Source organism: Rattus rattus, chromosome 1 (genome assembly GCF_011064425.1).
Source record: "Rattus rattus isolate New Zealand chromosome 1, Rrattus_CSIRO_v1, whole genome shotgun sequence".
NCBI lineage: Eukaryota > Metazoa > Chordata > Mammalia > Rodentia > Muridae > Rattus > Rattus rattus.
The window spans coordinates 248,620,980-248,648,330 of record NC_046154.1 but is presented as its reverse complement, the minus strand read 5'-3'; the positions used below and the strand labels follow the sequence as shown (position 1 = coordinate 248,648,330).

Sequence of the window (27,351 nt, the reverse complement as noted above, 5' to 3'; positions counted from 1 at the left end):
GCTTCCCTCAATGGTAGTTCAGTCTCTGTGAGCCTCTCTGGGCCCAGGTTAGGTGATTCTGTGGGTTTTTCTGATGTCCTTGACTCCACTGGTTCTTGCAATTCTTCGTCCCCTCCATGTCCTCAGGATCCCCCAGACTCTGCCTAATGTTTGACTGTGGGTCTCCTCATCTGCGTGTACCAACTGCTGGGTGAAGCCTCTCTGGTGACAAACAGGCTAGGCACCAATCTATGCATAAGGCAGAATCTTTTTATTGACTTTTTTTTTCTTTTTGCCATGTGTGGTTCTCTCCTAGGTAGGTCTCTAGCTCTCCAGCCTTTGGTTCTGGGCCCTCTGAGCAGTGTCACGGGTGGGCTCCCTCTCACGGCATGGGTTTCAAGCTGGAGCAGGCATTGGTTAGCCACTCCCAAGATTTCTGTGACTCTTTTGCCCCAGCCCATCTTGTAGGCAGGATGAATTGTAGGTTGAAGCTTTTGTGGCTGGGTTGGTGTCCCAGTCCTCCCATTGGAAGTCTTACCTGGTTACAGGAGGTGGCTGGTTCAGGCTCCGTATCCCCCATTACTAGGTGTCTTAGATAGGGTCACCCTCACAGATTCCTGGGAGTTTCTATTACACTAGGATTCTAGCTCGTCCAGGGGGAATCTCTCCTGTCATCTTCGCCTGATCTGATCCCTCCTGTTTCTGTCCCCACATCCTGACTGATCCCGCGTCCGTTCCACCCACAATGTCTATTTGGCAGTGATAGAAAGCTAACACAGTAGTACAAGGCCGCCATTCTTGCCACCGCATCCCGTTGTTCCTGAGCCTCTGCATAAGTAATACTTTGACACTTTGCTGAGTCTGGACTCTGGGCCCCTACACAGGCAGTAACTATTGTTTTCTGGTACAGGAGCCCAGTATCCTGCCGCTTTGTATGAATCACCATTTTCTGTTGAAAACTGGGAATTTTAGGTATCTTGCTGCAACCTTGCATTATGACTGGCCAGGTTCTTGGGCTTGTTCATTTTTTTAGTTTCTGATTTAGTTCTGCCCAGATCAGCAGTGTGAGGTTCACTTCCTTCTCAGTCTATGGTTTCTGATGTCACTTTGTGGTGTCCTCCCAGTGTTTAGGAAGCTAGAAGTTCTACCTGGGACAGCACGGGTTGGTGTTTTCCCCCACAGACGGCAAAAGGTGGTTACGGTGGTTTGAATATGCTTGGCCCAGGGAGTGGCACTGTTAGGAGGTGTGGCCTTGTTGGAGTGAATGTGTCACTGTGGAGATGGGCTGTGGGAGCCTTCACCTAGCTTCCCGGAAGTCAGTCTTCTCCTGCTTGTCTTCAGAACAGGGTATTGAGCTCTCAGCTCCCCCTGCGTCGTCGTCGTGCTTGCCTGGGCTTCCCACCGTGATGATAATGGTCGAAACCTGTAAGCCAGCCCCAGTTAAATGTTGTTCTTATCAGAGTCGTCTTGGTCATGGTGTCTGTTCACAGCAATGGAAACCTTAACAGTTGTGCTTCAGGTCCTAGGTAAGCAAGACTCCTGCGTTTTCCCAGGGATTTGTGTGGCTGGGCAGTGTTCCAATCTGCCCTTCATGTGGAGTGAATCACAGTTGCAAAGACAGCTAGCTCTGAATTACAGGAATTAGGAACACCCACTTTACTTGGCAAAAGGTACCTTGCAGATCCCGAGATGGGGCGATGATCCTTAATTATGTGTGTCAAGGAGGTCAGTGTAATAGAAAGCATCCTTTATTAAAAAACAGGAGAGCAATTTCTAATCTTATCTCAGAAGAGGGCAAGCTTTAAAATGAACAGGATGTCAATCGTACAAATGAGTCAACAGGTGATTTTACTGAGTAAAAGACAAACAAAAGAAAGGGAGAGAAGGTAAGGCTTCAATGCTCAGTAAGACTGTAACCCCCTTGCTGGCTGGTGACCGTGCACACCTTTAATCCCAGTGTTCAGGAGGGAGACCGGTGGGTCTCTGAGGTCGAGGCTAGCCTGGTCTACAGAGTGAGTTACAGGACAGTTAGGTGGGCTCAGTGCTTAAAAAAAAAAAAAAAAGAGAAAAAGGAGCACGTGAAATGGGGAGGGAGTAGTGGTGGTGGTGGAGGGGTTGGTAAGGGAATTGCAGCTGCAGGGATGAACTTTATATGCATGTGTGAAGTTCTCATTTCCCTCCTGGTCACTCAAAAATAACCGGGGCATACTTCTTTTTCTTTTTTTTTTCGGAGCTGGGGACCGAACCCAGGGCCTTGCGCTTGCTAGGCAAGCGCTCTACCACTGAGCTAAATCCCCAACCCCGGGGGCATACTTCTTATGCGCGTCAGGTTTATAAACCATTTTCTGTGCTGTCTCACCATGCCTGTCATTCTAAGCTGGTGCCCACTTTGCATGTTCATGAAATAAACTGGATCCCTTGCTGCTCTGAGTCCCCAGTACCCCCCCCCCTTGGTGAAGTCTCACTCTGTAGCTCTGGCTGGCCTGAAACTCACTTTGAAGACCAGTGGTTCTCAACCTGTGAGTCTGAACCTCTTTTGGGAGTCACAGATCAGATATTTACATTATGATTCGTAACAGTAGCAAAATTACAGTTGTGAAGTACTAACAAAATAATTCTGTGGTTGGGGGAGGTCACCACAATATGAAGAGCTCTATTAAAGGGTTGAAGCATTAGGGAGGTTGAGAACCTCTGATGTAGACCAAAAGGACCTTGAGTTCACAAAGATCAGCTTGCTCCTACCCCTGTAATGTTTATTCATTTAAATTATTCAATACTTACACCAATAAAGACAGGGAAGAAGAGAACTGAGGTAAAATTAAAAAAAAAAAAACACCAAAAAACAAAAAAACAAACCTGCTAGATCAGTGAGGTAATTTTATTTTCTTAGCTATATACAAAATACCTATTTACAAGCCTATCTATTCTTCAACTAAACTGCTAGCTTTTTAGAAATCTCCTTCCTGGCTGTGGCATACTCCTGAGCTAATCTACCTTGAGCTCCTCCAAACCCAAGAGAACCTTTGCTCTCTTTCCTCAAATCCTTTTTCGCCTGTGTCCAGCCACGTGCTTCTCTGTGGCTCTTGCAAGCCCAAAGAACAAAGAACAAATCCTTATCTCGTACTCCCAGCTTCTTCCAAGCCAAAATCAAGGGCCAATCAAGAGAGAGAGAGCTCGGAACATCCGGTGAAGCAGAGGGAGCAGATGGGAATTGGACTGCATTCTGGGTCAGGGTTTGCTGGGGTTGTTGGAGTGAAGATGCCCCGATACTGCCTGTTTGGAAACAATGTCACTCTGGCTAACAAATTCGAGTCCTGCAGTGTGCCGCGGAAAATCAATGCCAGCCCCACCACATACAGGTTACTCAAAGACTGTCCTGGCTTTGTGTTCACCCCGAGATGGAGGGAGGAGCTCCCACCAAACTTCCCTAGTGACATTCCTGGAATCTGTCACCTTCTGGATGCTTATCAACATCAAGGACCTAATTCTAAACCATGGTTCCAGCAGAAAGATGCAGAAGATGGAAACGCCAACTTCTTAGGCAAAGCATCAGGGGTAGATTAGTGAGCGCATGTTTATGGCTTTGATGCCTCTGAGGGAGCGCAGAACCTCTGAAATGACTTTAGGATTGCAGAAGATAGAAGGCAGCGTTAAAATTGCAGGGGTGAAGCACAGTTTCCTCTGTTTCCCCTTTAAGATGGAAAAAAAAGTGTTCATTTCGGGGCTGGGGATTTAGCTCAGTGGTAAAGCGCTTGCCTAGCAAGCACAAGGCACTGGGTTCGGTCCCCAGCTCTGAAAAAAAGAAAAGGAAAAAGAAAAAAAAAAAACTTAAAAAGTGTTCATTTCAGCGCTTTCAATCTTCTTCTCTATTTAAGAAACAAACCTCAAAAGTGACTTGTGACTTTTGGGGAAATAGCTTTGTTCTAGAGCAGTCACTACCTGTACTCAAAATCCAACACAGTGTACATCTTCCAGACAATTGTAGCCAAGTTTAAGTGTCAAAGTAATGTACTCACCTGTGGCCTGTGACCAGTGCAAACTGTGGTTATTAAAGTGTGTCTGTGGTTGAGAGAGAGAGAGAGAGAGAGAGAGAGAGAGAGAGAGAGAGCGCTCTCAAAGGGCCAATGGCTATAAAAGTCATCTCTAGCCCCTCCCCTACACCTTTGGGGGCTGAACCATGTCACCCTAGTGGTGGGGGCTCCAAGCCAAGTCAATAGGGACCAACGATTTCACCCATACGAGGCCATCCACTTGACTTTGCCTTGGGTCTGAGAGCAAAGACATCTCCCAAACAACTTGCCTTAAAACAGGCAGGGTCTTTCCATTCGTTAGTGTCTTATCTGTGGAGGCTTTTAGAGGCACACCCAAACCACATCTCTACAGGACACACCGCACTGCATCTGACCAAGGCAGTATCCTTCTAAACTCGTGTATTTTGCTAACAACTAGGTTTCCTGTGAACAATAATGAGATATCCCGAAACATACCCCTCTCAAGTGCTCTTGTGGGTTAGTATCATGGAGTAATTCTTCCCGCTCAAGTGGGGGACTCATCCCTGGGCACTCTGTCTCAAATCTTACTGGTACAGTTTGCAAAGACTCTTGTCTTGGTTTCATCCATACTAAAGAATGTTGCTATAGGTGAGTGACATTTAGAACTAATCAACCTTTAGTTACCAAGGGACTTTTGTTTTGTCTCTATTTTACTTTTTGAGTTTCCAGGCTGACCTGGTACTTAATATACACTCCAAGTTGGCTTTAAAGTTGCAGCAATCCGGGGTTGGGGATTTAGCTCAGTGGTAGAGTGCTTGCCTAGGAAGCGCAAGGCCCGGGGTTCGGTCCCCAGCTCCGAAAAAAAGAACCAAAAAAAAAAAAAAAAAAAAAAGTTGCAGCAATCCTCCTACCTCAGCTTTCTGAGTGAGGAGATTATAGGACTGGGCTACCAAGCTATCATTTTTACAGTCTCATATAGCTGGGGCTGGCCTCAAACTTGTTATACAGTAAAAGATGGCCTTGAATTTCTGATCCTCCTTCAGGCACTTCCCAAGTCCTAGGTCACCACCACACTTGCTTTTTAAACAAATATATATTTGAAATTTATTCTTTGAAAATAATTTCACACATGTACATAGCATATTTTGATAATATTCACCACCCCATTCCTCCTCCAGATCTCCCCATCCCCCCACCAGATCTCCCCATCCCCCACCCCCAGGGCCATATCCTGTCTTTCATTGACCCCCTGAGCCTAGTTAGTGTTGGCTATGTGTTCATAGGTATAAGGCCATTCACTGGAGCTTGGAAAACCTACTAGAGGCCACATCTCCAAAAAAAATCAGTTCCCCTACCACTACCCCAAGACTGGAGGTGGGGCCTCATGAGCCTCTCCCCCATCTGTGCTGGAATTGATTCTGTGCAACCAACCACAGTTGCTGTGAGTGTGAGGGCGATGACCAGCATGTCTAGAAGGCACCGTTTTGCCCCAGTCCTCCCTGAGCTCTATCACTTACGGTTTTCAGCACCGTCTTCCACAATGTTCTCTGAGCTTCGGTGTTTCGATGGCGACAGGGATTGGCACCGATGTTTCCCACAGTTACTGTTCTCAGCACTTTGGCTGGGGTCTCTATTTCCAACCATGTGGGTCCTGGGGATTGGCAGCAAGCACCTTTATCTGTTGAGCCATCTCTCTGGCCCCGTATTACCAGCTTTTACACAGACATTTCTCTTTCTTTCCTTTTTGTTGTTTTTGTTTTTGTTTTGTTGAGAGAGGATCTCATTGTTTATCTTCATGGCTAACCTGGAGCTCAAACCAGGATAACATCAAGCTCAGAGAGATCGACTTGCCTCAGCTACCAGAGCACCACTCCTGGACTTAAACTGATATATCTTAAATTGTTAAGGTCCAAAGGAAACTCCATTTCCCTGCACTCTTGTGGTTAGAAAGTTCCTCAGGAACTCGTGAAGCTTATTCTCCTCTACCAAGAAGAGCCTTCTTTTTTTTCTTTTTTTAAATCATTGGCAGAAAGGACAAATGGCTATCTGTGGTACCTATGACTACCAAAGAGCATGCTGGCCTCCAGGCTCCGTCATTGTCACCAGTGCCTGTTACACATCTCAGAGTCCATGCTAGCACCCCAGCTGTCCTCGCCCTTTCCCCTCCCCCACACTCATTCCCCTTATCACCCTGCTATTTCCGCTACATTCCCTCTTTGGCTTGTGATCTTTTTGCCTTCCTGTCTTCCTCCTCCCTCTCTCCCGCTTCCTTCTGTCCTCCCTGTCTCTCCCCCTCTGCTCTGCTCCTGCTGCCCCCTTGCCAAGTTCCAGGCCGCTGGCCATACTCCATTGACTGCCTCCTCCCGCTCTAGGTTCCTCCAGATGCCTCTAGCTATTCTTTCTTTCGTATCTACAATAAAAGCTCCCCCCGGAACCATACTCGCTGGCGTTCTGGTTTCTCAGCGGCAGACAGAACTGTGTGTCCCGGATGCTCAGATACAAATTTGTCTACACAGAGTGACTCTGAAATCGCTCCTGTAGGAAACCTGCGATGTTTCTCACAGCATCCTCAGCTTTAGGGTGGGTGGACAACAACAACAGCACATTCCGGGAGTTTTAGCTAATCCTCATCAGGATGCTAGATCAGCTAGAGACTGGTAGTACACCAGCTGGCCCAAGGTCATGTTGGCTTTCCATCTGCTACATTCCATCCCCTCACAGGCATGTTGTAATCGGCCGAAACACCTACTGTATGGCTCTGGCTTCTTCAGAGAACTTGCAGGTGTGACTCTTAGTGGCTTAACACTTTTCTGCTTGGTGGCTCCCCCCTCCCAAGCCCCCCTCCCCACCAGGTTGCCATTGTCTCTGTTGTCCTCCCTAAGTTTATCCAATCTTAACTTCCAAATAAAGGCAGAGCTCAGCAGCTGGGAGCTAGTGAGTTCCTTCCTCTGCCCCCTTGTACTACGTGGATCTGTGTGGCACTGGGAACACGATTCCTTTTCTCAAAATGAGGCCACTATCCCTACTCGGCAAGAAGAGGCTATAAGGATGGTAGGCTGGTCAACTCAGTTCTCCTTTCTCAGACTGAAACTTACTCCCCATCCCTGGGAGCAGGGGAAGAGCTCCTGAAAGCTTTCATGATTCATGATTGATTTCTTTTCTTTCTTTCTTTTTTAAAGATTTATTTATTATATATAAGTACACTGTAGCTGTCTTCAGACACACCAGATCTCATTACGGATGGTTGTGATCCACCACGTGGTTGCTGGGAATTGAACTCAGGACCTCTGGAAGAGCAGCCAGTGCTCTTAACCACTGAGCCATCTCTCCAGCCTGATTTTTTTTTTCTTTCTTGAGAACAGGGTTTCTCTGTGTAGCCCTGGCTGTCTTGGAACTCACTCTGTAAACCAGGCTGGTCTTGAACTCAGAGCTCTGCCTGCCTCTGCCTTGGGAATTCTTGGATTAAAGGCCTGTGCCACCACCACTAGACTCTTCATAGACCTTATAAACACTTTTGCCTTGTTCTATGACCCTGGCCAGTATCCAGAGTGAAAGGGTCACCCAGCCATGATGAGGGACCTTCCCCTGCCAGAGTTCTCAAGGTCAAGGCCAGGAGCATACCTGTCATGTTTCATCATGGAATTCTCTAGTCCTAGAGCAGTTCAGAGTCCAGCTACCAAAAACTGGCCTCTACTGCTGCAGCGTGGAAAGACCAGGAAAATTTAGACATACAAAGTTCATGTGAACCCATCCAAAGTTCCCCAACTAGTTTCAGTGCATGGACTCTACCTTACAGAAAACCAAACATTATCAGCTGGACAGTGTGGACAAACCCGTTCATCTAGCAACAGAAGATGGGGATAGCAAGACCAAATGCCTGGCCCGTGTCTCAAACCCTGGGACAAACTGCTGAGGTGCCTAACATCAACATATCCTATCAGATCAGACCTAGCCACCAGGTCCTCCCAGCATCCCCCAGTCCCGACCTGTTACAAAGTAAGGCTGGAATACCCTACTCACTACCCTGAAATCTCCTAGCAGCGGCTAAGTCTGCCCTTTCCCCAGAGGCCCCTCCCTATATAATCCAGCCATTTTGGTTTCCAGCTTCTCTTTTCACCCTTTGCCTACTTGGCGGCTGCACCTGGTTCCCCTTTCTCCCCTCTCTCTTTCCCTCCTCCTCTCCTATGATGGTTCATGGTCATGTCTACTCTGGACTCTTCCAGATGTGTCTGCCTCCGGCTATACTCTCCCTTTTATCTACAGTAAACCTTCTTCTCCACTATACCTAGGAGCAGTCATTTCTCTTCTCCTTTCTTTCTTTCTTTCTTTCTTTCTTTCTTTCTTTCTTTCTTTCTTTCTTTCTTTCTTTCTTTCTACCAGCAGTTTGGGGTCAGCTTGAGCAAGATTCTATTTCTTTTTTATTAATTTTTTATTACATTTATTTATTTGTAGTTCTGTGTGCTTGTGTAGGGGCACATGAGTGCCGTGGCAGACGTGGAGGTCCGAGAACAATTTACCAGAGTAGGTTCTCTTCTTCTAACCTGTAGGTCTTGGGGACCAAACTCAGGCAAGAGCCTTGTGTCACTGAGCTGTCTCACCAGACGACAAGATTCTATTTCTAAGAAATACAATAATCTTTAAAAATGCTAATTTAGCTGGGTGGTGGTATTGTATGCCTTGAAGCCATGCCACCTGGGAGGCAGCCTGGTCCACAGAGTTAGTTGTAGGACAGCCAGGGTCACACAGAAATGCGATTGTGTGTGTGTGTGTGTGTGTGTGTGTGTGTGAGTGTGTGTGAGGTGTGTGTGTGTGTGTGTGTGTGTGGTGTGTGAGTGTGTGTGTGTGTGTGTGTGTGTGTGTGTGTGTGAGTGTGTGTGTGTGTGTGTGTGTGTGTGTGTGTGTGTGTGGTGTGTGTGTGTGTGTGTGTGTGTGTGTGTGTGTGTGTGTGTGTGTGTGTGTGTGTGTGTGTGTGTGTGTGTGTGTGTGTGTGTGTGTGTGTGTCTGTGTGTGTGTGATAGAGGAAGGCGAAAGGAATCACTGCTCCAAGGATCAAAAGTTCACCGCCCTAGGTCATTGGATTTCTAAAACAGAACTTTGGGCTTTTGAAAAAACAAAGGTATTCCTGGGTGGAGAAAATGAAAACATTTGTAAGTTTTACTTGGTGGGTTCCCTGGAGCTCACCAGAGGTGGCCGCTTACACAGTGTACTGCCAGTTGAAAGTCTTTATTCCAGCCATCTAGGACCATAACCAAGTCTTGGACCTAGGCATGGCCCCGAGTGCCTAGAACATGAAGTTTTTAAAGGCTGAAACCACATCCTGGCATCTCAGCCATGGGGGTGGAGGGGGTGGGGGGGCTTTGCAGAAGTAAGCAGTTTAAAGCAAGCAGTTTTAACAGAAGCTAAGATAAGTGGTTAGCCAGCTGGAGGGGTGTTTCACACAGACAGGCAGTGTTAATAAAGGCTAAGATAAGTTAGCTAGGACATCCTAGAATAGAGAGGGGTGGTTTTCAATGGATTCTTCCTCACGGAGATCAGATTCTAGTTAATCCTAGAAATGTCCTTAGCAAGAGTACAAGATGGAGGGACAGGTGAGGAAGACAAAAAGGTCTTAATGCCTTGCCCTAAACACAAGCTTAATAGTATTTGATCAGGAGAACTTATATTTGACACTTCTTACATTGTGCAGCCCAAGGCTAGCTTCGAATCCCCTATGTAGCAGAGAAGGGCCTTGACTGCTGACTCCTTCCTCTGAGGGTGGTAAGTGCATTCTGGGTAAGTAAATGTTCTACTAACCTAGCTACCACCACAGCCTTGCGGGGTGGGGGTGGGGTCCGTGCATGCCATAGCTAGCACGTGGGGGTCAGAGGACAACATTCCACTTTTGGGAGTTAGTTCTCTCTTCTACCCCTTGGGGCCAGAGCTTCAACTCATTCAGGCTTGGCAGGAAGCACATTCATCCTCTGAGGCAAGTTGCCGGCCTTTTCAGCGCTTTTCGCTGGTGAGTCAGCCCCTAGAGGGGACCCTAGCCTTTCCATCTGACTCTCTTTTAGCAAGGGAGCATCTCCTTTCCATGGAGTCTCTTTTGACCCTTTGAAGGATCTGCCGGTATCCCTCCACTGTGACAATGACATAAGCTAATCATTGTGAGCCCTGGGGCCATCCTATGCACAGATCTGAAGATGGTAATGGGGTGTATGGCAGAAACTTTTCTAGGGCCTGTCCACCTCAATGTTCAGAATGTCTGCCTAGGGATTCAATTCATGGGGCCTGCCATTCATTTGGGGTAAAATCTATGCTGTCTGAAACATTCTGTGTTTCCTGGAACTAGGGTTGTTTCCTTGTAGAACTATTTTAGTTGCCGCTGCCTGGGACTGGAGAGATGGCTCAGTGGTCAAGGGTTTCTGTTATTCTTGCAGAGGACCTGGGTTCAGTTCCCAGCACTCCCATGGCAGATTTAACCATCTGGACCTATGGTTCCAGTGGATCTAGGGTCCCTTATGGCCGCCACAGCAGCAGGCAGGCACTCAGTGCACTCAGACACATTCAGGCAAAACACTCATGCATGTATAAGAAAAATAAAGATATCTTAGAAAAGGAGTATGGTGCCTAGCCTTCTACTGCCTATCTCTAGAGGATTCCTTCCCATCTGTAGGGAACTGTTTGCCGCTTCTCTGAAGCAGAGGGAAGGGCGGGGGACTATTTGCCTGCCAAGCAGAGTCAGGGCAGTTCAGGGCCTTTTGAAAGATGTCCTGGCCTGCTGAGGCATGGGATGATAAGAGGAGGTGCACTTAAGGCTCAAGATGAAGAGCTGAAGATTCTATTAACCTTGGTGGAGGAATAGGGAGGGTGTGTGTGTGTGTGTGTGTGTGTGTGTGTGTGTGTGTGTGTGTACAAATGTCTTGTGTATACTTGAGCACAACTGTTTCTGTTAGCCTGTAGCTTTGCTTCCTACATACTGAGTGTAACATGGCTATGAGAAATACACTTGCTGCTGTGGTCGTGACCTGCAGCCCTCCCGTTATCTGTCTCTCGGATCTTTCTTCTGTCTTTGCTATAATCATCCTCACTCCCCGCCACTCCCGGAGGCCTGTTTGACTTCGTACGGGCTGGACCTGTATACCCATCCTCTACCACAAATGAAGGGCCTTTGGCGGAGTTTCCTGGGGAAGGGAAATCCCCGGAGAACCCATAAATTAACCAGTGAAAGCTACACTCATCAAGCAAGCAAAAAGGAAATATGAACCAGATAACAAGAGTGATGGAGAAAAGGTCACAGAATCAAAGTGACTGCATGGAATTATAATTTTACAGGACAAATTGGATTGAAGGAAGTCCTTAATGAAAGTCCAATGTAAAATGACATTGGATTTATAAAAAATCCATTGTCATTGTGGGTAAGAACGCTGCTGCTTCGTCCAGTTCTTTGCCACCAGCCCTTCCTATGTGCCTAGTGAGTTCCTCAGTCTACCAAGGCTGTACCAGCTACCCTTGCAGCATAGCTCTGATGCTCACCCTCCCTGACCTCCTTGGATGCTGCACAACCCCTGGATTCAGGCACCACACCCACTTGCCCAGATCTGTAATCTCACACTGTGACCAAGGGGCTACAGCCAGGGGCCAGTGGTGAGTGGACGGTAGAAATGCCTGAGTCATCTTCCATGCCTTACCTAAACTGGGTGGTCTCAAGAGAAACTTCCATCTTCCAGGAAGAGCTTAATAAGGAAATCCAAAGACCTATGGCAGTGTCTGGGCATCTCTGGCGGTCCTTCACAGCCAGAAATCAGACAAAACCTGCTGCAGACCGTACGACTGGACCCTTGCCATCTTGGAATACAGAGGTGGGGTCAGATGCTGACCTCACAATGGCAGAGCCTCTCTTTCCTGACCAGTCCACCACCACTGGCCAGCTGCTGTGCTGCTCCTGGGCATGTCCCTTCTCAGCAGCTATGAGGGCCTACGACAGGAGATACAGCGCCTGGCCCAAGAGAATGAGGAGCTACGGCGGCTAGTGCAGCTCATCCAGGAAAACCAAGAGCTAAAGCTAGTCCTTAGGAGCAGGGGCAATAGCTTAAGCTTATGTGGCTCCAACTTCCTGTCGGAAGCAACTGCCACCCCCAGGCTGCAGAAGCGTAAGACGATCAGATTCAAGGATGTCGAGAGAGGTGAGCCACGGGCATCCTTCAGAGCTCTCTCATCCAATGTGTGCCCAAACGGAAAGAAGCCATGCAAAACCCTGGGCCTGTGGAGTGTGGCCACCTGTTCCGCGTTGGGTGCTGGTGGTAGGTAGAGGGAGATGGAGCAAACCCAGGGACAAGGGCGGGATGAAGTCTTGGGAGTCCATGCAGGGGCGAGGAGATGACATCTCTGAGAAAGTGACATGGAGCAGAGCTGGGATGAAATAATAGTTGTGAGACTGGGGCGAGCTTGACAAGCTAAGGAACGGTTAGTGCAAATGCCCTAGGTGGCAGCCAATTGGCTGTGAGATTGATGCAGAGGAAAGAGGGTACCAGAAGGATCTTGCAAGGCAGAGAGAGTTTGAGAAAAGACTGTCTCCTGGCTCTGGGTGTTCTCTCTCTCTCTCTCTCTCTCTCTCTCTCTCTCTCTCTCTCTCTCTCTCTCACACACACACACACACACACACACACACACACACACACACACACTTTTTTTCTCCATATTAGGAGAACTCAGGGCTTCTTCTATGCGTAACAAGTCATCTACCACTGAGCTAGCATGCAGCCCTCTCTATTTTTCGCTTTGAAATGAAAGTCTCACTGAGCTATGCACCACAGACCTTACTCTGGCATCCACGAAATGAGAAAGGGACATGAGGACAGGTTTTGAATGCCCAGGGGCACCAGGCATTACCTGAAGTGTGGTGTGCAGCCCAGAGCCTACAATTCTAATACCTAACCAGCTCACCCTAGCCTCCTAGACCCAAGTGGGCCTTGAGAGCCAGTAGTACACTTAGTCTGGGCTGCTTGGGTGTGCGTGCCCTAAGCTGTGTGATATCTGGCCTAGTGCACGGGGAAAGTCCTTTGGGTTCAACTGACTTCCTACAGTCTCAGAAGCTAGCTATTCCTCAGGAGCTGCCCTCGTAGGGCAGCATCTCCTCCACATGGGTGATAGTTTTACCCCTTCACTCTGGATGCTAAAGGGTTCAGGCCTGACTTGAGCCCAGCCTCTGCCCTGCCTGCAGAGGCCCTGACTTTCTACCAGCACAATTGAGGCTCCCTGGACTCAGTCTTAGAAAGAATGAAAGTGCTGGCCTAGTAAGAAAGACCTGCTTTCTTGGGGCTAAAACCCCTCAAGGAACAGCAAAGCAAGAAAGAAATTCTGGTCCTCTTTGCCTACAGTCTTGGTTGTCCTGGGGCCTCCTCTGCCTCTGCACTTTCTCTTCCTTCCAGTTAGACCACTTAAGGGCCGGCTAAATAAACAAGAGAGTAGAGGACACAGGAGAAGTTGCCCTGTTGTCCTCCACAAGGGGGAACACCAGTTCCAGATTTCTGCTGGTCTCATTACAGGAGAGATCTCAGATTAGCTGGACTGAGCCGTTTTTACACTGTAGGGTTGACTGAGGGATATGTGCAGAGGCCGCTTGTTTTGTTTTTGTTTTGTTTTGTTTTGTTTTTTGTGCCACTTTGCTGCTGAATAAGACGGCCTCCTACTTTCCATTGTTCCTTGCTTGCTACGTTCTTTTCCACCCAACCCATCTCCCGCCTCAGGTCCTCCTACTCTGGGGAACCGTCTGAGTACATCAGAAATGTTGTTACTTTAGAGTGGAACCAGTTACTTGGAGACCTGAAGGTGGGTATCAAGGGCGCCCACTTTCGGCCGACCCAGAACTTGCAGAGAGGTTCCGCAGTTCCGAGAACCAAGGTGCCCTTGAGCCAAAGCGCTGGGTCCGCCCCTAGCTGGCAAGGGCCACTCAGTCCCTCCCTCAATCGGTGGATCGCTCTGGGCGAAGGAGGAGGTGCTCAGGCCCGGCCGGCATTTATGTAATCCGGAGGGCCAGGCACACCAGGCTTGTGTGTCTGTGTTTGTGTGTGGGGTGGGAGGGGGTGAGGGGTGGGAGTGTGTTTCCACAGGCCCCTCCCCGAGGTGGAGGCAGGGCTTGCGGGAAGCACCGCGGGAGAACACAAGCCAGAGCCGATTCCACCGTTGGGGTCTGTGCAGAAGTCCTTACTCTGCTGGCTACTGCCTTTCTACATCCCCCTCAGGGCTCTGCTGTTCCTAGCCTCCTTTTAGCCTCGCCCCACCGTTGTACTGGTTCTGTAGGGTTCCAGTGCCTGTAAAGCCTGGGCCGGGAGACTTGAGCCAAGTGGGAAGTGGAGCTATTTCTTACCTGCCCACCCTAACTTTCCTGCGGAAAGAACCCAGGCTCCTCCAGCACAAAAGGGCTCCGGTGTCCTTTTACCTCTAATCCAGGTACTGGCTTTCCATTGGCATCGGGACTCTTAGACCTGAGTCACTGGGACACTGGGCTGGCATATGGGTTTGCCTGGCTCTGACTCCACTCTCTGGCCACCCTTTGACTGGGTCCTGCAGCTCCTGCCAAACCCAGAGCTACTCTATGGCTCCACTCCTGGGCACCTCCTAGACTTGGAATCCATCTCTTTTCCCATCCCAGCCTCTTCTTAGAAACCAGACCCCCCTCAGGCATAACCCCAAACCCTCTCACTCCCAGTGACAGGCTCTTCTGTCTAGTTCTCCCAGGGTTACCAGCTGAAGAGCCATTCCTGGACTCCAGCTTCAACGTCATGGGCAGCCCAGAAGGGCGCTTCCATTTCGCCATCGACCGCGGTGGCACCTTCACAGATGTCTTTGCCCAGTGCCCTGGAGGGCATGTGCGTGTCCTGAAGCTGCTCTCAGAGGACCCTGCCAACTATGCAGATGCACCCACAGAGGGCATCCGCCGAATTCTAGAGCAGGTGGGCCAGGGCCAATGGTGAGTGCCAGGGGGGAGCGCGGGGCTTAGGGAGACCCCCCAACCTGAGGTCTCACACTATGTGGTCTCCAGGAGGAGGGTGTGCTGCTGCCTCGAGGCCGACCGCTAGACACCAGTCGCATTGCCAGCATCCGCATGGGTACCACGGTGGCCACCAATGCACTGTTGGAACGACAGGGAGAACGGGTGGCACTGCTGGTGACTCGGGGTTTCCGAGACCTGCTGCACATTGGCACTCAGGCCCGCCCGGACCTCTTTGACCTGGTGAGCTCTCCCATGCTGACTGGGTACTAGGCAGCTTGTGTACTGTTTCCTCTCTCCCAGCCAAGGCCTTGTGGGGAGGTACGTGAAGCAGCGGTGGCTAAGTCCTCTAGATGATAGATAGGCCTAGAGGAGACAGAGTATTGCTAGCAGGACCTGTGTCCCCATACTTCCAGGCTGGTATGTGATACTCTGCCAGTTCAAGCCAGCACTACTCAGGGTGAGAGCTTGGAGGTTCTACCTCGGAATTCCTGGAAAAAGCTTCCCTCTTGGGGTAGGGTGCTGGTTCCACCCTTCCCTCTCAAGGGCTTGGGTACAGAGAGAAGCCCTCTGGGTGGAGCTGGCTGGACCATTTTGATTGTCTCCTAACTTTTTGGGGACACATCCCCTGGCCTGTACTTCCACACCACACAGGGCCCCTTAGAGCCCCTCAGGCCTGGGTCTCTTCTGAGCCTCTGCCTGCCCTCAGGCTGTGCCCATGCCAGAGGTACTGTATGAGGAAGTGCTGGAGGTGGATGAGCGAGTGGTGCTGTACCGCGGAGAACCAGGTGCCGGCTCTCCTGTCAAAGGTGCGGATGGTGCTGACAGCCTGTTCGAGGTTCTTGGGGTAGGCAGATCCTAGCAACTTCTGAATGGGGGCTATGGGCTCCTTTTAGGCCGCACAGGGGACCTGCTAGAGATACAGCAGCCTGTGAACCTGGAAGCCCTGCGTGGGAAGCTGGAGGGGCTCTTGTCTCGGGGCATTCACAGTCTGGCTGTGGTGCTCATGCATTCGTACACGTGAGTCGGGGCTGTTTCCTGTGGGCAGAGGCTGGGTCCAGAGGAAAGCTGGAAGGGTGTTGGGTGGGAGGCACAGAGCCCCCTGTGTTCTCGCTGTAGGTGGGCCCAGCATGAGCAGCAGGTGGGCACGCTGGCCCGGGAGCTGGGCTTCACGCACGTCTCCTTGTCCTCGGAAGTCATGCCCATGGTACGAATTGTTCCTCGGGGCCATACAGCCTGTGCTGACGCTTACCTTACTCCCACCATCCAGCGCTATGTGCAGGGCTTCCGCCGAGGCTTCCAGGGCCAGCTAAAGGTGAGGCCTGTGGACTACCCCGCTCCAGGCCCTAGGCTCACACCTGCCCAGCACATCACTGTCCGCCCTCCCTGTTCACAGAATGTGCAAGTTCTCTTCATGCGCTCTGATGGTGGCCTCGCACCCATGGATGCTTTCAGTGGTTCCCGGGCTGTGCTCTCTGGCCCTGCTGGGGGTGTGGTTGGCTACTCAGCTACCACCTACCATCTGGAAGGCGGTCAGCCTGTCATTGGCTTTGACATGGGAGGTATGAAGGCCGAAGTGGCTGTGTGAGGGAAGACCTTCAGCCGCCCAGCTGGACGATGCTGGGGACTCCGGTCTTGGGGGTGACTCCTAATACCTTATTCGCCGTTAGGCACATCCACAGACGTGAGCCGCTATGCTGGAGAATTTGAGCATGTCTTTGAGGCTAGCACAGCAGGTGTTACCCTTCAGGCCCCCCAGTTGGACATCAACACAGTGGCAGCTGGCGGGGGTTCCCGCCTCTTCTTCAGGTCAGTTCCTGTCTGCAGTTACAACCTCTCAGATTTTTTTTATCCTCTACACCTTTAATTCCAGTCCTTTATCCCCCAAGATCTGGCCTCTTTGTGGTTGGTCCAGAGTCAGCAGGTGCCCACCCAGGTCCTGCCTGCTACCGTAAAGGTAAGAGCGAGCCTCTGCCTTGCTGGGCTTCTCCCCATGGTGTTCTAGGCCCATCCCTGCTGCTCGCTTCTGAGTTGAACCTCTAGTCTCCGACCCACACTCTGTTCCTTCTTCCCAGGGGGTCCTCTGACAGTGACAGATGCTAATCTGGTCCTGGGTCGCCTGCTGCCTGCCTCCTTCCCCTGCATTTTTGGGCCAGGAGAAGACCAGCCACTGTCTCCTGAGGCTTCCCGAAAGGCTCTAGAGGCTGTGGCCATGGAGGTCAACAGCTTCTTGACCAATGGACCGTGCCCAGCTTCCAAACTAAGTCTGGAAGAGGTGGCCATGGGGTTTGTGCGTGTTGCCAATGAAGCCATGTGCCGGCCTATCCGTGCCCTCACACAGGTATGGCCCCTCCGCCCACCCTCACCGGTCTGTCCTAGCCCTGCTCGATACATTCTCAGACCAACCGAAATCTGTAGCCAGTTAATCTTGAAATGCCTTGGGCAACACAATGAGTGAGCACTCCTAATCCTTCCCCTGATGCCCCAGGCCTAGTCGGGGAGGTGGCCAGAGGCCAGAGGCCACTTAACCTGCAAAACTCACAAAGCCGGTTGGCTTTTCTCCTCTGCTACTGCGTCCCCTTCTTTCTCTTTCCCCAAGTATCTCAATCCTCTTCCTCTCTCCTAGCCTTTGGGAACGTGGAAGTCCCGCCTCTTTCCTCCCTCCCTCCCTCCCAGCCATTGGCCACTGGCATCTTTATTGATATATCAAAAACCAGTTGGGGGCTAGGACCTTCAGCATCAGTAAACACAGACTCCTCACCTTTGATCAGAGCCATCCTCTACAGGAATGGGACAGGGTGGGGGGCTGTCAAGGGTATGAAAAGTGATTTATTGGCCCTTCCTGGATCACCAGGCACGAGGCCATGACCCCTCAGCCCATGTATTGGCTTGCTTTGGAGGAGCTGGTGGGCAACACGCTTGTGCCATTGCCCGGGCCCTGGGGATGGATACTGTGCACATTCACAGGTGGGTCTGCATATGGAGATGTGCCCTTGGCTGAGGGAGTTGGCTTTGAGGATTGTCCCCGCACTGCCGTGCCACCCATTTCTGCAGGCACAGCGGGCTGCTGTCAGCACTAGGACTGGCCTTGGCAGATGTGGTTCACGAAGCACAGGAGCCCTGTTCCCTGTCTTACACACCTGAAACCTTTGCACAACTGGACCAGAGACTGAGCCGCCTGGAGGAGCAGTGTGTGGATGCCTTGCAGGTCCAGGGCTTCCCTAGGTAGACTCATGGACCACTGAACCTGGGGCTGGTTTTGTCTCCACCTCCCCTTTGGTGGTATACACTGGAGGACTTTCCAGATGTTCCTGAGTCTTTAGGACAAGGGTCTCATAGTACCTGAGGAAGCAGGAAAGGTACCCTCAGATAGCACTGGGTAAGTACCCCAACCTGCTTCCCCCAGGTCTCAGATCAGCACTGAGAGCTTCCTGCATCTTCGCTACCAAGGCACTGACTGCGCCCTAATGGTGTCTGCCCATCAGCATCCGGCCACAGCCTGCTCACCCCGTGCTGGTGACTTTGGAGCTGCATTTGTGGAGAGGTATATGTGACTTCCTGTGAGTCCAGCATGTGGCCTGCTGGTCTGGTTGCTTTGTCCTTATTGCTCCCTTGGATGCGTGGGTGCAGGTACATGAGAGAGTTTGGCTTCATTATCCCCGAGCGGCCGGTGGTGGTAGATGATGTACGTGTGAGGGGAACTGGCCGTAGTGGACTTCAGCTGGAGGAAACCCCCAAAGTCCAGACTGGACCTCCCCACGTGGAAAAGGTTGGAGGCCTTGCTGTGCTGGTCCACCTACATCCTCAGGACCTCAGGGGACGAGGGTTGATGGAGAGATCCAGCCACGTTGAGGGGCCTCAGGAAAAATGATCTGGGAACCCAGCACATCCCATACCTTCTGCAGGTGACCCAGTGCTACTTTGAAGGGGGTTATCAGGAGACTCCCGTGTACCTTTTAGGAGAACTAGGCTACGGGCACCAGCTCCAAGGGCCCTGCCTTATCATCGACAACAACAGGTAAGTCTGGATACGTAGAGCCTTGGAGGGGTTATTGCAGGGCCCGACACAGCAGATCTCCCAGCCCAGGGCTGCAGATGTTCCACCCTTGGAGTATCTCCTGGCGTGGAGGATTGACATCTCTGGTTGTGGGGAGGTTGTGGTCAGCCTCCTTGTAGCTCCTCTGTGTCTCCTGCTCCCAGCACCATCCTTGTAGAACCGGGTTGCCAAGCAGAGGTGACTGATACAGGGGACATCCGCATTTCTGTGGGAGCTGAGGGTCCTAGTATGGCAGATACCAGGCTTGACCCCATCCAGCTGTCTATTTTCTCACACCGCTTCATGAGCATTGCTGGTGAGTAGACACTGCTGTCCTCCTCATATGGCTGGCATGTATGATGTAGGACATGGGGCGGCGAGGGCTTGCGTGCGAGGCGGGAACACAGACAGTAGGGTGGCTGACAGCATTGGCTCTTGTTGCATGTGGTAACCTGGCAGATGTGAGCCAAGGGGAAAGGCGGGATCCTCACTGGCGGTGAGGTGGGCAGTGTGGCCTTGGCTCTGAAACTGTACTCCATGCTGCAAGAGCAGGCTTTGGACAGGGCAAGCCCTTTTCTCTTCTCATTGGGAGCCATTTGATCACCAGCTATTTAGGGAGAGAACGCAGGTGTCCACTGGGAGCTCATCTGTTCAAGGCCTGGCCACCGGCTTTCGGGAGCCTAGGGGTTTATGCTTGGGGACCAGGTTCTTGCTGCATCAGTCAGGGAGGGAAATTGAAGTGTGACCCCAGGCAGGCTGGACAAGGAGTGTTTGCCTCATAAGCTATCATACACCGGGGCTGCAGCCTAACTGCTTAAGAGGGAATGCTGCCGCCCTGGTCTTCCCCGGGACACAGGAAAAGCTTCCGAGTCTTAGGCCCAGGATGCCTTGACCCTGTGGGTCCTGTGCCTCTTTCTTGGAGCTATACGTGTGGATGATGGGGCCACCTGGCCACTCTGTGCCCCCAGAGCAGATGGGCCGCATCCTACAGCGCACAGCCATCTCTACCAACATCAAGGAACGCCTCGACTTCTCCTGTGCCCTCTTTGGGCCAGATGGGGGCCTCGTCTCCAATGCTCCCCACATTCCTGTGCACCTGGGCGCCATGCAAGAGACTGTACAGTTCCAGGTGTGGTGACAGTGACATCTTCCCTTCTGTCCCCCTCCCTTTTCCCATGACCTCACCTCCCTTTTCACTCTGTATGTGTCTCCCCGGTTTCAGATTCAGCACTTAGGAGCCGACCTCCATCCTGGTGATGTGTTGCTCAGCAACCATCCCAGCGCAGGGGGCAGCCATCTTCCTGACCTGACTGTCATCACACCGGTGAGGAAGTGTTAGGGGGACGCCTTGACTAGTGTTAGGGGGACAGAGGTTTCTGGTGCTGCTGATGGTTGCTGTTCACCCCTTAGGTGTTTTGGCCAGGCCAGACGAGGCCTGTGTTCTACGTGGCTAGCCGAGGGCACCACGCAGACATTGGAGGAATCACACCGGGCTCTATGCCGCCTCACTCCACCACGCTGCAACAGGAGGGTGCCGTTTTTCTGTCCTTCAAACTGGTCCAGGGAGGCGTCTTCCAGGAAGAGGGTGAGTTGGAAAAGGGTCACAGTGAAGATCTGGCAGGCAGGGATGTGTGGATGCTCCCAGAGACAGGGCTGGGCAGAATCCTGATACACAGCTGATATCAGCCCAGGCCTACCTTGAGGCTTATAGAGGCAGTAATGACCTCTCAGGGCAGTCATAAATCATCTCAGATATGCAGAAGAGCTGAGATGACCTCGATCTGGACCAAAGATGACCTCCTAGATGGCGATTTTGGGTTGGGGAATCGACCAAGACACCCAAGGGGGAAGACGGTAGACGAGATAGTTTCACGGTTGGCAACTACTGCAAGCTACACTGGGTATCGAGGCTACAGAGTCCCAAGGAGCTGTCCGGGTCTGGGGCTCAGTCACTGGGCCCGGGAACAGCTTCTACACCTCCTGCAGAGAAACCCTGACAGAAGGTGGAGTGGCCAGATGGGACAACTGTAGCCACCCTCAAAGATGGTGGGCATCCAGAAGGTGGAAGGGACTGTTTGGGAACTAAAGTTTGTACAATCTGGAGGTTGTGGGGTCAGGCTCGGATAGCTATAGGATGGAGGTTTTTGCACTGAGATGCATAGAGCAGCTGCAGGCAAGGTGAAAGACTGGGAGAGACAGCCTTGGTCTGAGGTCACAGGGGTCTGAGAACTCAAAAAGGCATCCTGGAGTTGAGGTGAAGAAGGCATGGTGGAGAGTGTGGGGAACCCACAGCACATAGGATACTTGATTATGGGGAGCTGCCGTGGATCATGGAGACACGTGGTGGAGTTCAAGTGGCCAGTAGACCTCATAGAGGGTAAGACTGAGACTGGAGGGCGAGGGTTTTCCCCAGGTGTGGTATATTCTCAGGGTAGATGACACAGCTTACAGGAGTACGAGGGGAACCTTGTTGGATATAAGAAACTGCAGGAAGACAGCAGGACTTCCTTGATAGTGCTTGGTAGGGTTTATGTCTGTGTTTGCCTGAGTGCACCACATGGATACAGGTGTCCTTGGAGATCAGAAGAGAGCATAAGATCCTTGGGGATTGGAGTTACAGTCATGAGCCCCGTGTGTGTGTGTGTGTGTGTGTGTGTGTGTGTGTGTGTGTGTGTGTGTGTGTGTGTGTGTGTGGAAACCAGCCCTGGATCCCCTTCAAGAGCTTGGTTCTTTTAGGTGCTGAGCCCTGCCTGTCTCAGCCCTGTGCTGCCTTTTATTCTTGAAGAGCTTGGAGGTCAGTGGGAGTGGGCAGGATATAGAGCAGACAGGATATGGTGCGTGTGGGACGTGCGGTAGACTTCTCCTGAGGGGAGGGTAAAAGCAGCTTATGTTCCCCTGATGGGATTGTCATCTCTGAAGCTCACTGCCTTAGTCTGCTAACCTTTAGTCCTCAAAGTGTCTAGCCTCAGTCCAATCTTATCTAGGCCTAGAATGTTTCCAGCCTTTGGGACTCACTGCTAAATAAGCTCACCTTTCCTGGTTCTGAGCTCCGGCCGGCTGGTTCCATCTCCTCCCCAAGCTGACTGATTCCATCTGACTTCTCTCGGCCTCTGGATGAATTGCTCTGCTTGGCCTTGTACTTTGTCAATGTGTCTAATCTGGCTCCTTCCCATTGTCTGGTTTGTCCTGTCTCCGCCTGTGTCTAACTTGTTCTCTGCAGCCTGCCTCTCTGTAACGGTCCTGGTAACACTGCCTTCTTCCCCTCCCACTGCACCACTCTTTCCTCTTTTTTTTTTTTTTTTAAAGATTTATTCATTTATTATATGAGCACACTGTCGCTGTCTTCAGACACACCAGAAGAGGTCATCGGATCTCTTTACAGATGGTTGTGAGCCACCATGTGGTTGCTGGGATTTGAACTCAGGACCTCTGGAAGAGCGGTCAATGCTCTTAACTGCTGAGCCATCTCTCCAGCCCTTGCTTTCCTCTCTTTTCGTGAGAGTTGGACATATCCTATCTTTGTCACTTTTGTCTGCTGCTCAAATTAGACATTGCTTTCCAACATGGCTGCTTCCTACTACAGACTGACTTTACCTTCACTGGGATTACGGGCCTGTACCTCCCTGAGTGCTGGGGTTAAAGGTGTGTGCTACAGCTCAGCCACAAAGAAAGTTTTTCTCAGTAAATAGCACACTCTCAGGGTTCATGGTGTTATCAAATACTCTGCAACAGGGGAGCCTAGATAAGGCAGATGGATGAGCTTGCTAAGGGCTGAACCTACCCTCTCCCAAGCCACCTCCAGCTCCAGGGAAGCCTTTGGCACAACTGATTGCCAAAGGTGCTCTAGATGCTGGGCTGCAGAAGAGGGCTCAGCAGAGGGATGGAGCCTATAGTCCTCAGCCTATAGGAGTTTGCAAAGTGTGTGTGTGTGTGTGTGTGTGTGTGGTGGGGCATGTCAGCAAGTGCCCAATGTTCCTGTTGTGGTTATGGATGGAACAGGCAGGCATGGGCACCTGTTCCTGAGGGCATGGGAGATGGCTCAGTTTGTGACCCTGTCCATCCAGCGGTGACAGAGGCCCTACGGGCACCAGGCAAGATCTCTGGCTGTAGTGGAACCAGGAACCTGCATGACAACCTGTCGGATCTTCGTGCCCAGGTGGCAGCTAACCAGAAAGGCATCCAGCTGGTGGGAGAGCTGATCGGACAGTATGGCTTAGATGTGGTGCAGGCCTATATGGGCCATATTCAGGTGGGCCTAGGAACGGGAGCATGCGTGGGCAGTGTTGTGGCTGCCCCAGAGCAGTTGGGTCACCCTTTAGACAGCAAGGCTGGGCTGAACCTTATTTCTGCTAGGCAAATGCTGAGCTAGCAGTGAGAGACATGCTCCGGGCTTTTGGAACTTCCCGGCAGGCCAGGGGCCTGCCCCTGGAGGTGTCTGCAGAGGATCACATGGATGATGGCTCTCCCATCTGCCTGCGTGTTCAGATCAACCTGAGTCAGGTTTGCTTATAAGGGAAGTGGGGGCAGAAACCAGCACTGGCCTCTGGGGTGAGGCCCACTGCTGATAACCACACTTTTTTTTTTTCCTGAGGTAGGGCAGCGCGGTATTTGACTTCACTGGTTCCGGGTCTGAGGTGTTTGGCAATCTCAATGCCCCGAGAGCCATAACACTGTCTGCTCTCATCTATTGCTTACGCTGTCTAGTGGGCCGTGACATCCCACTTAACCAGGTTTGTAGAGGTGTGCAGTGAGGGAGGTAGGTACCCCTTAAGTCTGAGGTTACCCTGAGACTTGCCTGAAAACAAAAGCAGCCCAATATGAACGGAGCCTAGGGTGGTGTAATTTATATCTGAATGTGGGTTAATACCCAGTCCTAATTGATCGCCTCGGTCATTCACCAGGGTTGCCTGGCTCCTGTGCGTGTCATAATTCCCAAAGGCTCCATATTGGATCCATCCCCAGAGGCAGCAGTGGTCGGCGGCAACGTGCTCACATCTCAGCGAGTAGTGGATGTCATTCTGGGGGCTTTTGGGGCCTGTTCAGCCTCCCAGGTGTGGTGGAGCAAAATGGATACAGGTCTGAGGACTGCTGGGAAACGGCGGTGGGGGTGGATGTGCCCACTCACCAAATGCTTTTATCTGCTTCTATCAGGGCTGCATGAACAATGTGACCCTGGGCAATGCCCGTATGGGCTACTATGAGACAGTGGCTGGTGGTGCCGGTGCGGGCCCTGGCTGGCATGGGCGCAGTGGTGTACACAGTCACATGACCAACACACGCATTACGGATCCAGAGATTCTGGAGAGCCGGTGAGCTGAGCACACTCAGGGACAGGCAGTTATCTGGGAGATGAGCCCGTGCTCATATGCGCTGTGCCCATCATCTGCACAGGTATCCAGTTATCCTGCGCCGCTTTGAGCTGAGGCCAGGCTCCGGGGGCCGAGGTCGCTTCCGGGGAGGCGATGGCGTAGTCCGAGAGCTGGTCTTTCGGGAAGAGGCGCTGCTGTCTGTGCTCACCGAGCGCCGCGCCTTCCAGCCTTACGGCCTCCACGGTGGGTGTGGCTTCCCCAGCTCTTCCCGGCCTCTTTTGCTCTGCCGCGGCTACCTCAGGACCCCATCTCCCTACCCCTCCCTCTCTTGACCCCTAGCTCTTTCTCCTCCTATAGGGGGAGAGCCTGGTGCGCGTGGCTTAAACCTCCTGATCAGAAAAGACGGGCGCACAGTGAATTTGGGCGGCAAGACATCTGTGACCGTGTACCCCGGGGTAAGAGAGGGAGCCTGTGTGGTAAACAGGGATACAAAAATTTAATTTGGCTCCCAAACGGAAACAGGGCGGTTGAGTGATTTGTGTCTTACTGGGACAAGGCCACACCTGCGTTGCACTTGCTCTTCGCAGGACGTGTTCTGCCTCCACACGCCTGGGGGTGGGGGCTACGGAGACCCGGAGGATCCAGCGCCACCACCAGGCTCGCCCCCGCTATTTCCAGCCTTCCCCGAGCGCGGCAGTGTATTCGAGTACCGCCGCGCCCAGGAAGCCGTATGAGTGCCCCACAATAAAGATCCTTTGAATCGCACGATATTTGGGCTCCGCTCCCCATGGTAGTCTTTCTCGATAGTCATCCCCTTGTCTGTGCGCCAGCGTCAGGAGCATACAACTTGAAGCTTCAGGCCCATAGCCAAGTGGTCGGTGAGTCCCGCAAACGCAGTACTGAATGTCACCTGCTCCGCCTCCTGAGGGGCAGGTATCGAGTTGGGAGCTGTTTTCAGTTAGAGCAAGCCCAGCAGCCCCCAGGTCAGGCACTTACTGGACTCAGGCGACTCCCAGGTACTCCGCGGTAGGTGATATAGTCCAGACGCCGGCCCTTCCAGGATTGAGCTGGGTAATTTCCATGAAGGGGTCCAGCCAGGTAGAGGCGGCGCCCTTTTTCTTGCTCCAAGGCCCTAGAAGAAGGACAGCATCACTGAGGCTAGGGCAGTTCCTCCCAGCTGGCCTGCCTAATAGTGCCTGGGTTTAAGAATTCCACTTACCTCCGAAGCATCTCTGGGGAGCTGATAATGGACTGGTGTAGCGTGGAATTATTCAAGATCGTCCCTGTGGAGGCGGGGAGAGCAGAATCAGTGGCAGGCAGTCTTGCTGACAGTCTGCTCTCCCCCCTCCCCAGAAGCCATACCCAAGGCCCAGGGCTGCTCCTGGCAAGGGCCTAGCCGGCAAGGGTCCTTAAAACAGCTGAAGAATTTATGTCCCTGCTCCTTTGCATGATCTGTGGAGGAAAACCGTTTCTTAGTGGGCAGAGCTGGGTGTCTTGGCTCCACCCGCCCCAGCTTATTACCTTGGGAGCAGTTGTCAAAGTTTAGATCTCCCAGAAGGACGCTGAAAGCCACAGCCTCACCACTCTGGCGGCTCTCAGCCTCGAACTCCTCCACCCATTCCAGCAGCAGCGTCAGCTGTTTGCAGCGAATATGTCCATCCTCTAAGAGGAGAGATGGGGTTGACTTAGCACAGAGTAGGAATCTAAAACCGTACCCTGGTCCTGACCTGTAAACCACCCAGGCATTTCTTGGGGATGTCTGGGGCAGAGAACATTGAGACATAGGGACAAACGTGTTGGTGAAGTTAAGGGACCTACTGCCCTCAAAGGAGAGAAGGGCTGCCCACATTCCAACCTCTCCTGCAGGGCTCACCAATGGGTGCCTGCAAGTGTGTACAATGAAGGTATCCCACGATGCGGCGCCCGTCCAGCATGCCTAGCTGCGCCTGCAATACCACCCACAGTTCCAGGTCTCCTTGCTGGTTAAACCCACTGCTTACTCTCTCCCCGCCGGGGCTCGTTCCAGCCTGGGTTAGTACCTGGACGGATAATAGACCTTTGGAGGCCATGGCGTCCTCGCGACGAGCGTTAGGAAAGCAACGGAAGGTGGCACGCAGCAGCGGGTAGCGCGAGGCCAGTAGAAGCCCACTACCCAGTACCTTAATGTACGGCCCGGCCACTAAGCCAAATGTGCCTACATCATATAGCACCGGGCCCAGATTTGGTACCAAAACGCGCACGAGACGACGAGCTGCGCGGAGATCGAACACTTCCTGCAGACACACGAAGTCCAAACCCATAGGTAATGTGGCCTTCAGCACACCACCAGGCGCCTTAGGCAGCGGCTGCCTAGGTTCGGTAACCTCATACTGTGACGACCGAAGGCCATCTAGCAGTATGGCCCCAACAGCATCTGCGCGCTGCTGACTATTCGACAAATTGTTAAAGTGTGCCAGTCCGTGAGGGAACAGGCACAGATTAGCAGTGAGAAAGACAAAGCAGCGCTGGCGCTCAGCAGGCGGGCGCCAGGGCGGTGGCCACACCCAGCATGATGGAGGGGGCTGATAGCAGAAGGGGCGGCGACAGAGCTGGAGGGGCAGCCAGAGCACGAGGCCAACCAACGCCAAGGGTAGACCGACCACCACCAGCGGTAGCAACGCCGCCCCACTTCCTGCCAGGACTTTGAACCACCCCAAGCTGCCGGATCGCGATACTGGCGCCCAGCAACCCAGCAACCGGTCCAGAGACCAGTAAGCCGGGAAGAGCAGCATGCGGGATAAACTGTAGAGGGTTTGCAGCACGGGGTTCGGGAAAGGTGAAGGCCTCAGAGGGTCGGGTATCGGGGGCCAGCTAGGTAAAGGCTCTTGGGGTACAGGGCTCCGTCGCCGCGGAACGTCAGGGAGATTCATTGGTTTCCAGCGTGAGAGTTGAATCCTTAGGAGACCACACGAGCTGCCAGCTGCCGGGAGGTCAAGACCAGGTGGCACAACCTGTGTGCGCAGCTCGTAATGCCCAGTGCCCCGCGAGCCTGACTGCTGGTCACTGGCCCCCCCCCCTCAGAACTTC

General features: G+C 52.1%; 2 protein-coding genes across 7 annotated transcripts; one reads left to right on the top strand and one right to left on the bottom strand.

The window, feature by feature from the left end:
- The first annotated feature begins 1,460 nt into the window (after nt 1-1,460).
- Nucleotides 1,461-25,055, top strand: Oplah (5-oxoprolinase, ATP-hydrolysing). Of its 4 annotated transcripts, none has more exons than XM_032917183.1 (27): nt 1,461-1,505; nt 14,679-14,902; nt 14,992-15,183; nt 15,650-15,749; nt 15,837-15,960; nt 16,060-16,255; nt 16,337-16,502; nt 16,611-16,749; nt 16,830-16,897; nt 17,016-17,281; nt 17,795-17,907; nt 17,995-18,165; nt 18,347-18,484; nt 18,571-18,709; nt 18,846-18,958; nt 19,141-19,292; nt 19,945-20,105; nt 20,199-20,300; nt 20,387-20,561; nt 23,041-23,225; nt 23,330-23,476; nt 23,572-23,706; nt 23,878-24,027; nt 24,128-24,285; nt 24,368-24,528; nt 24,643-24,740; nt 24,873-25,055. In XM_032917183.1, the coding sequence occupies exons 1-27, from the start codon at nt 1,472-1,474 to the stop codon at nt 25,017-25,019; spliced, it is 3,954 nt and encodes a 1,317-aa protein (XP_032773074.1). In that variant the 5' UTR covers nt 1,461-1,471; the 3' UTR covers nt 25,020-25,055. The 4 variants fall into 4 exon arrangements, with proteins under 4 accessions (XP_032773074.1, XP_032773076.1, XP_032773075.1 ...); XM_032917185.1 differs by lacking the exon at nt 1,461-1,505 and adding an exon at nt 12,700-13,999; XM_032917184.1 differs by lacking the exon at nt 1,461-1,505 and adding an exon at nt 14,013-14,399.
- LOC116913066 (sphingomyelin phosphodiesterase 5-like) lies at nt 24,763-27,329 on the bottom strand. 3 transcript variants are annotated; one of them, XM_032917198.1, is made up of 7 exons: nt 26,325-27,301; nt 26,159-26,231; nt 25,807-25,947; nt 25,648-25,737; nt 25,505-25,568; nt 25,282-25,417; nt 24,763-25,207 (listed from the first exon to the last, which is right to left on the bottom strand). In XM_032917198.1, exons 1-7 carry the CDS (start codon nt 27,192-27,194, stop codon nt 25,118-25,120), a joined length of 1,464 nt encoding a protein of 487 aa, XP_032773089.1. In that variant the 5' UTR covers nt 27,195-27,301; the 3' UTR covers nt 24,763-25,117. The 3 variants fall into 3 exon arrangements, with proteins under 3 accessions (XP_032773089.1, XP_032773097.1, XP_032773103.1); XM_032917206.1 differs by having other exon boundaries at nt 25,867-25,947; XM_032917212.1 differs by having other exon boundaries at nt 25,648-25,947; nt 26,325-27,329.
- Nucleotides 27,330-27,351: the final 22 nt, after the last annotated feature.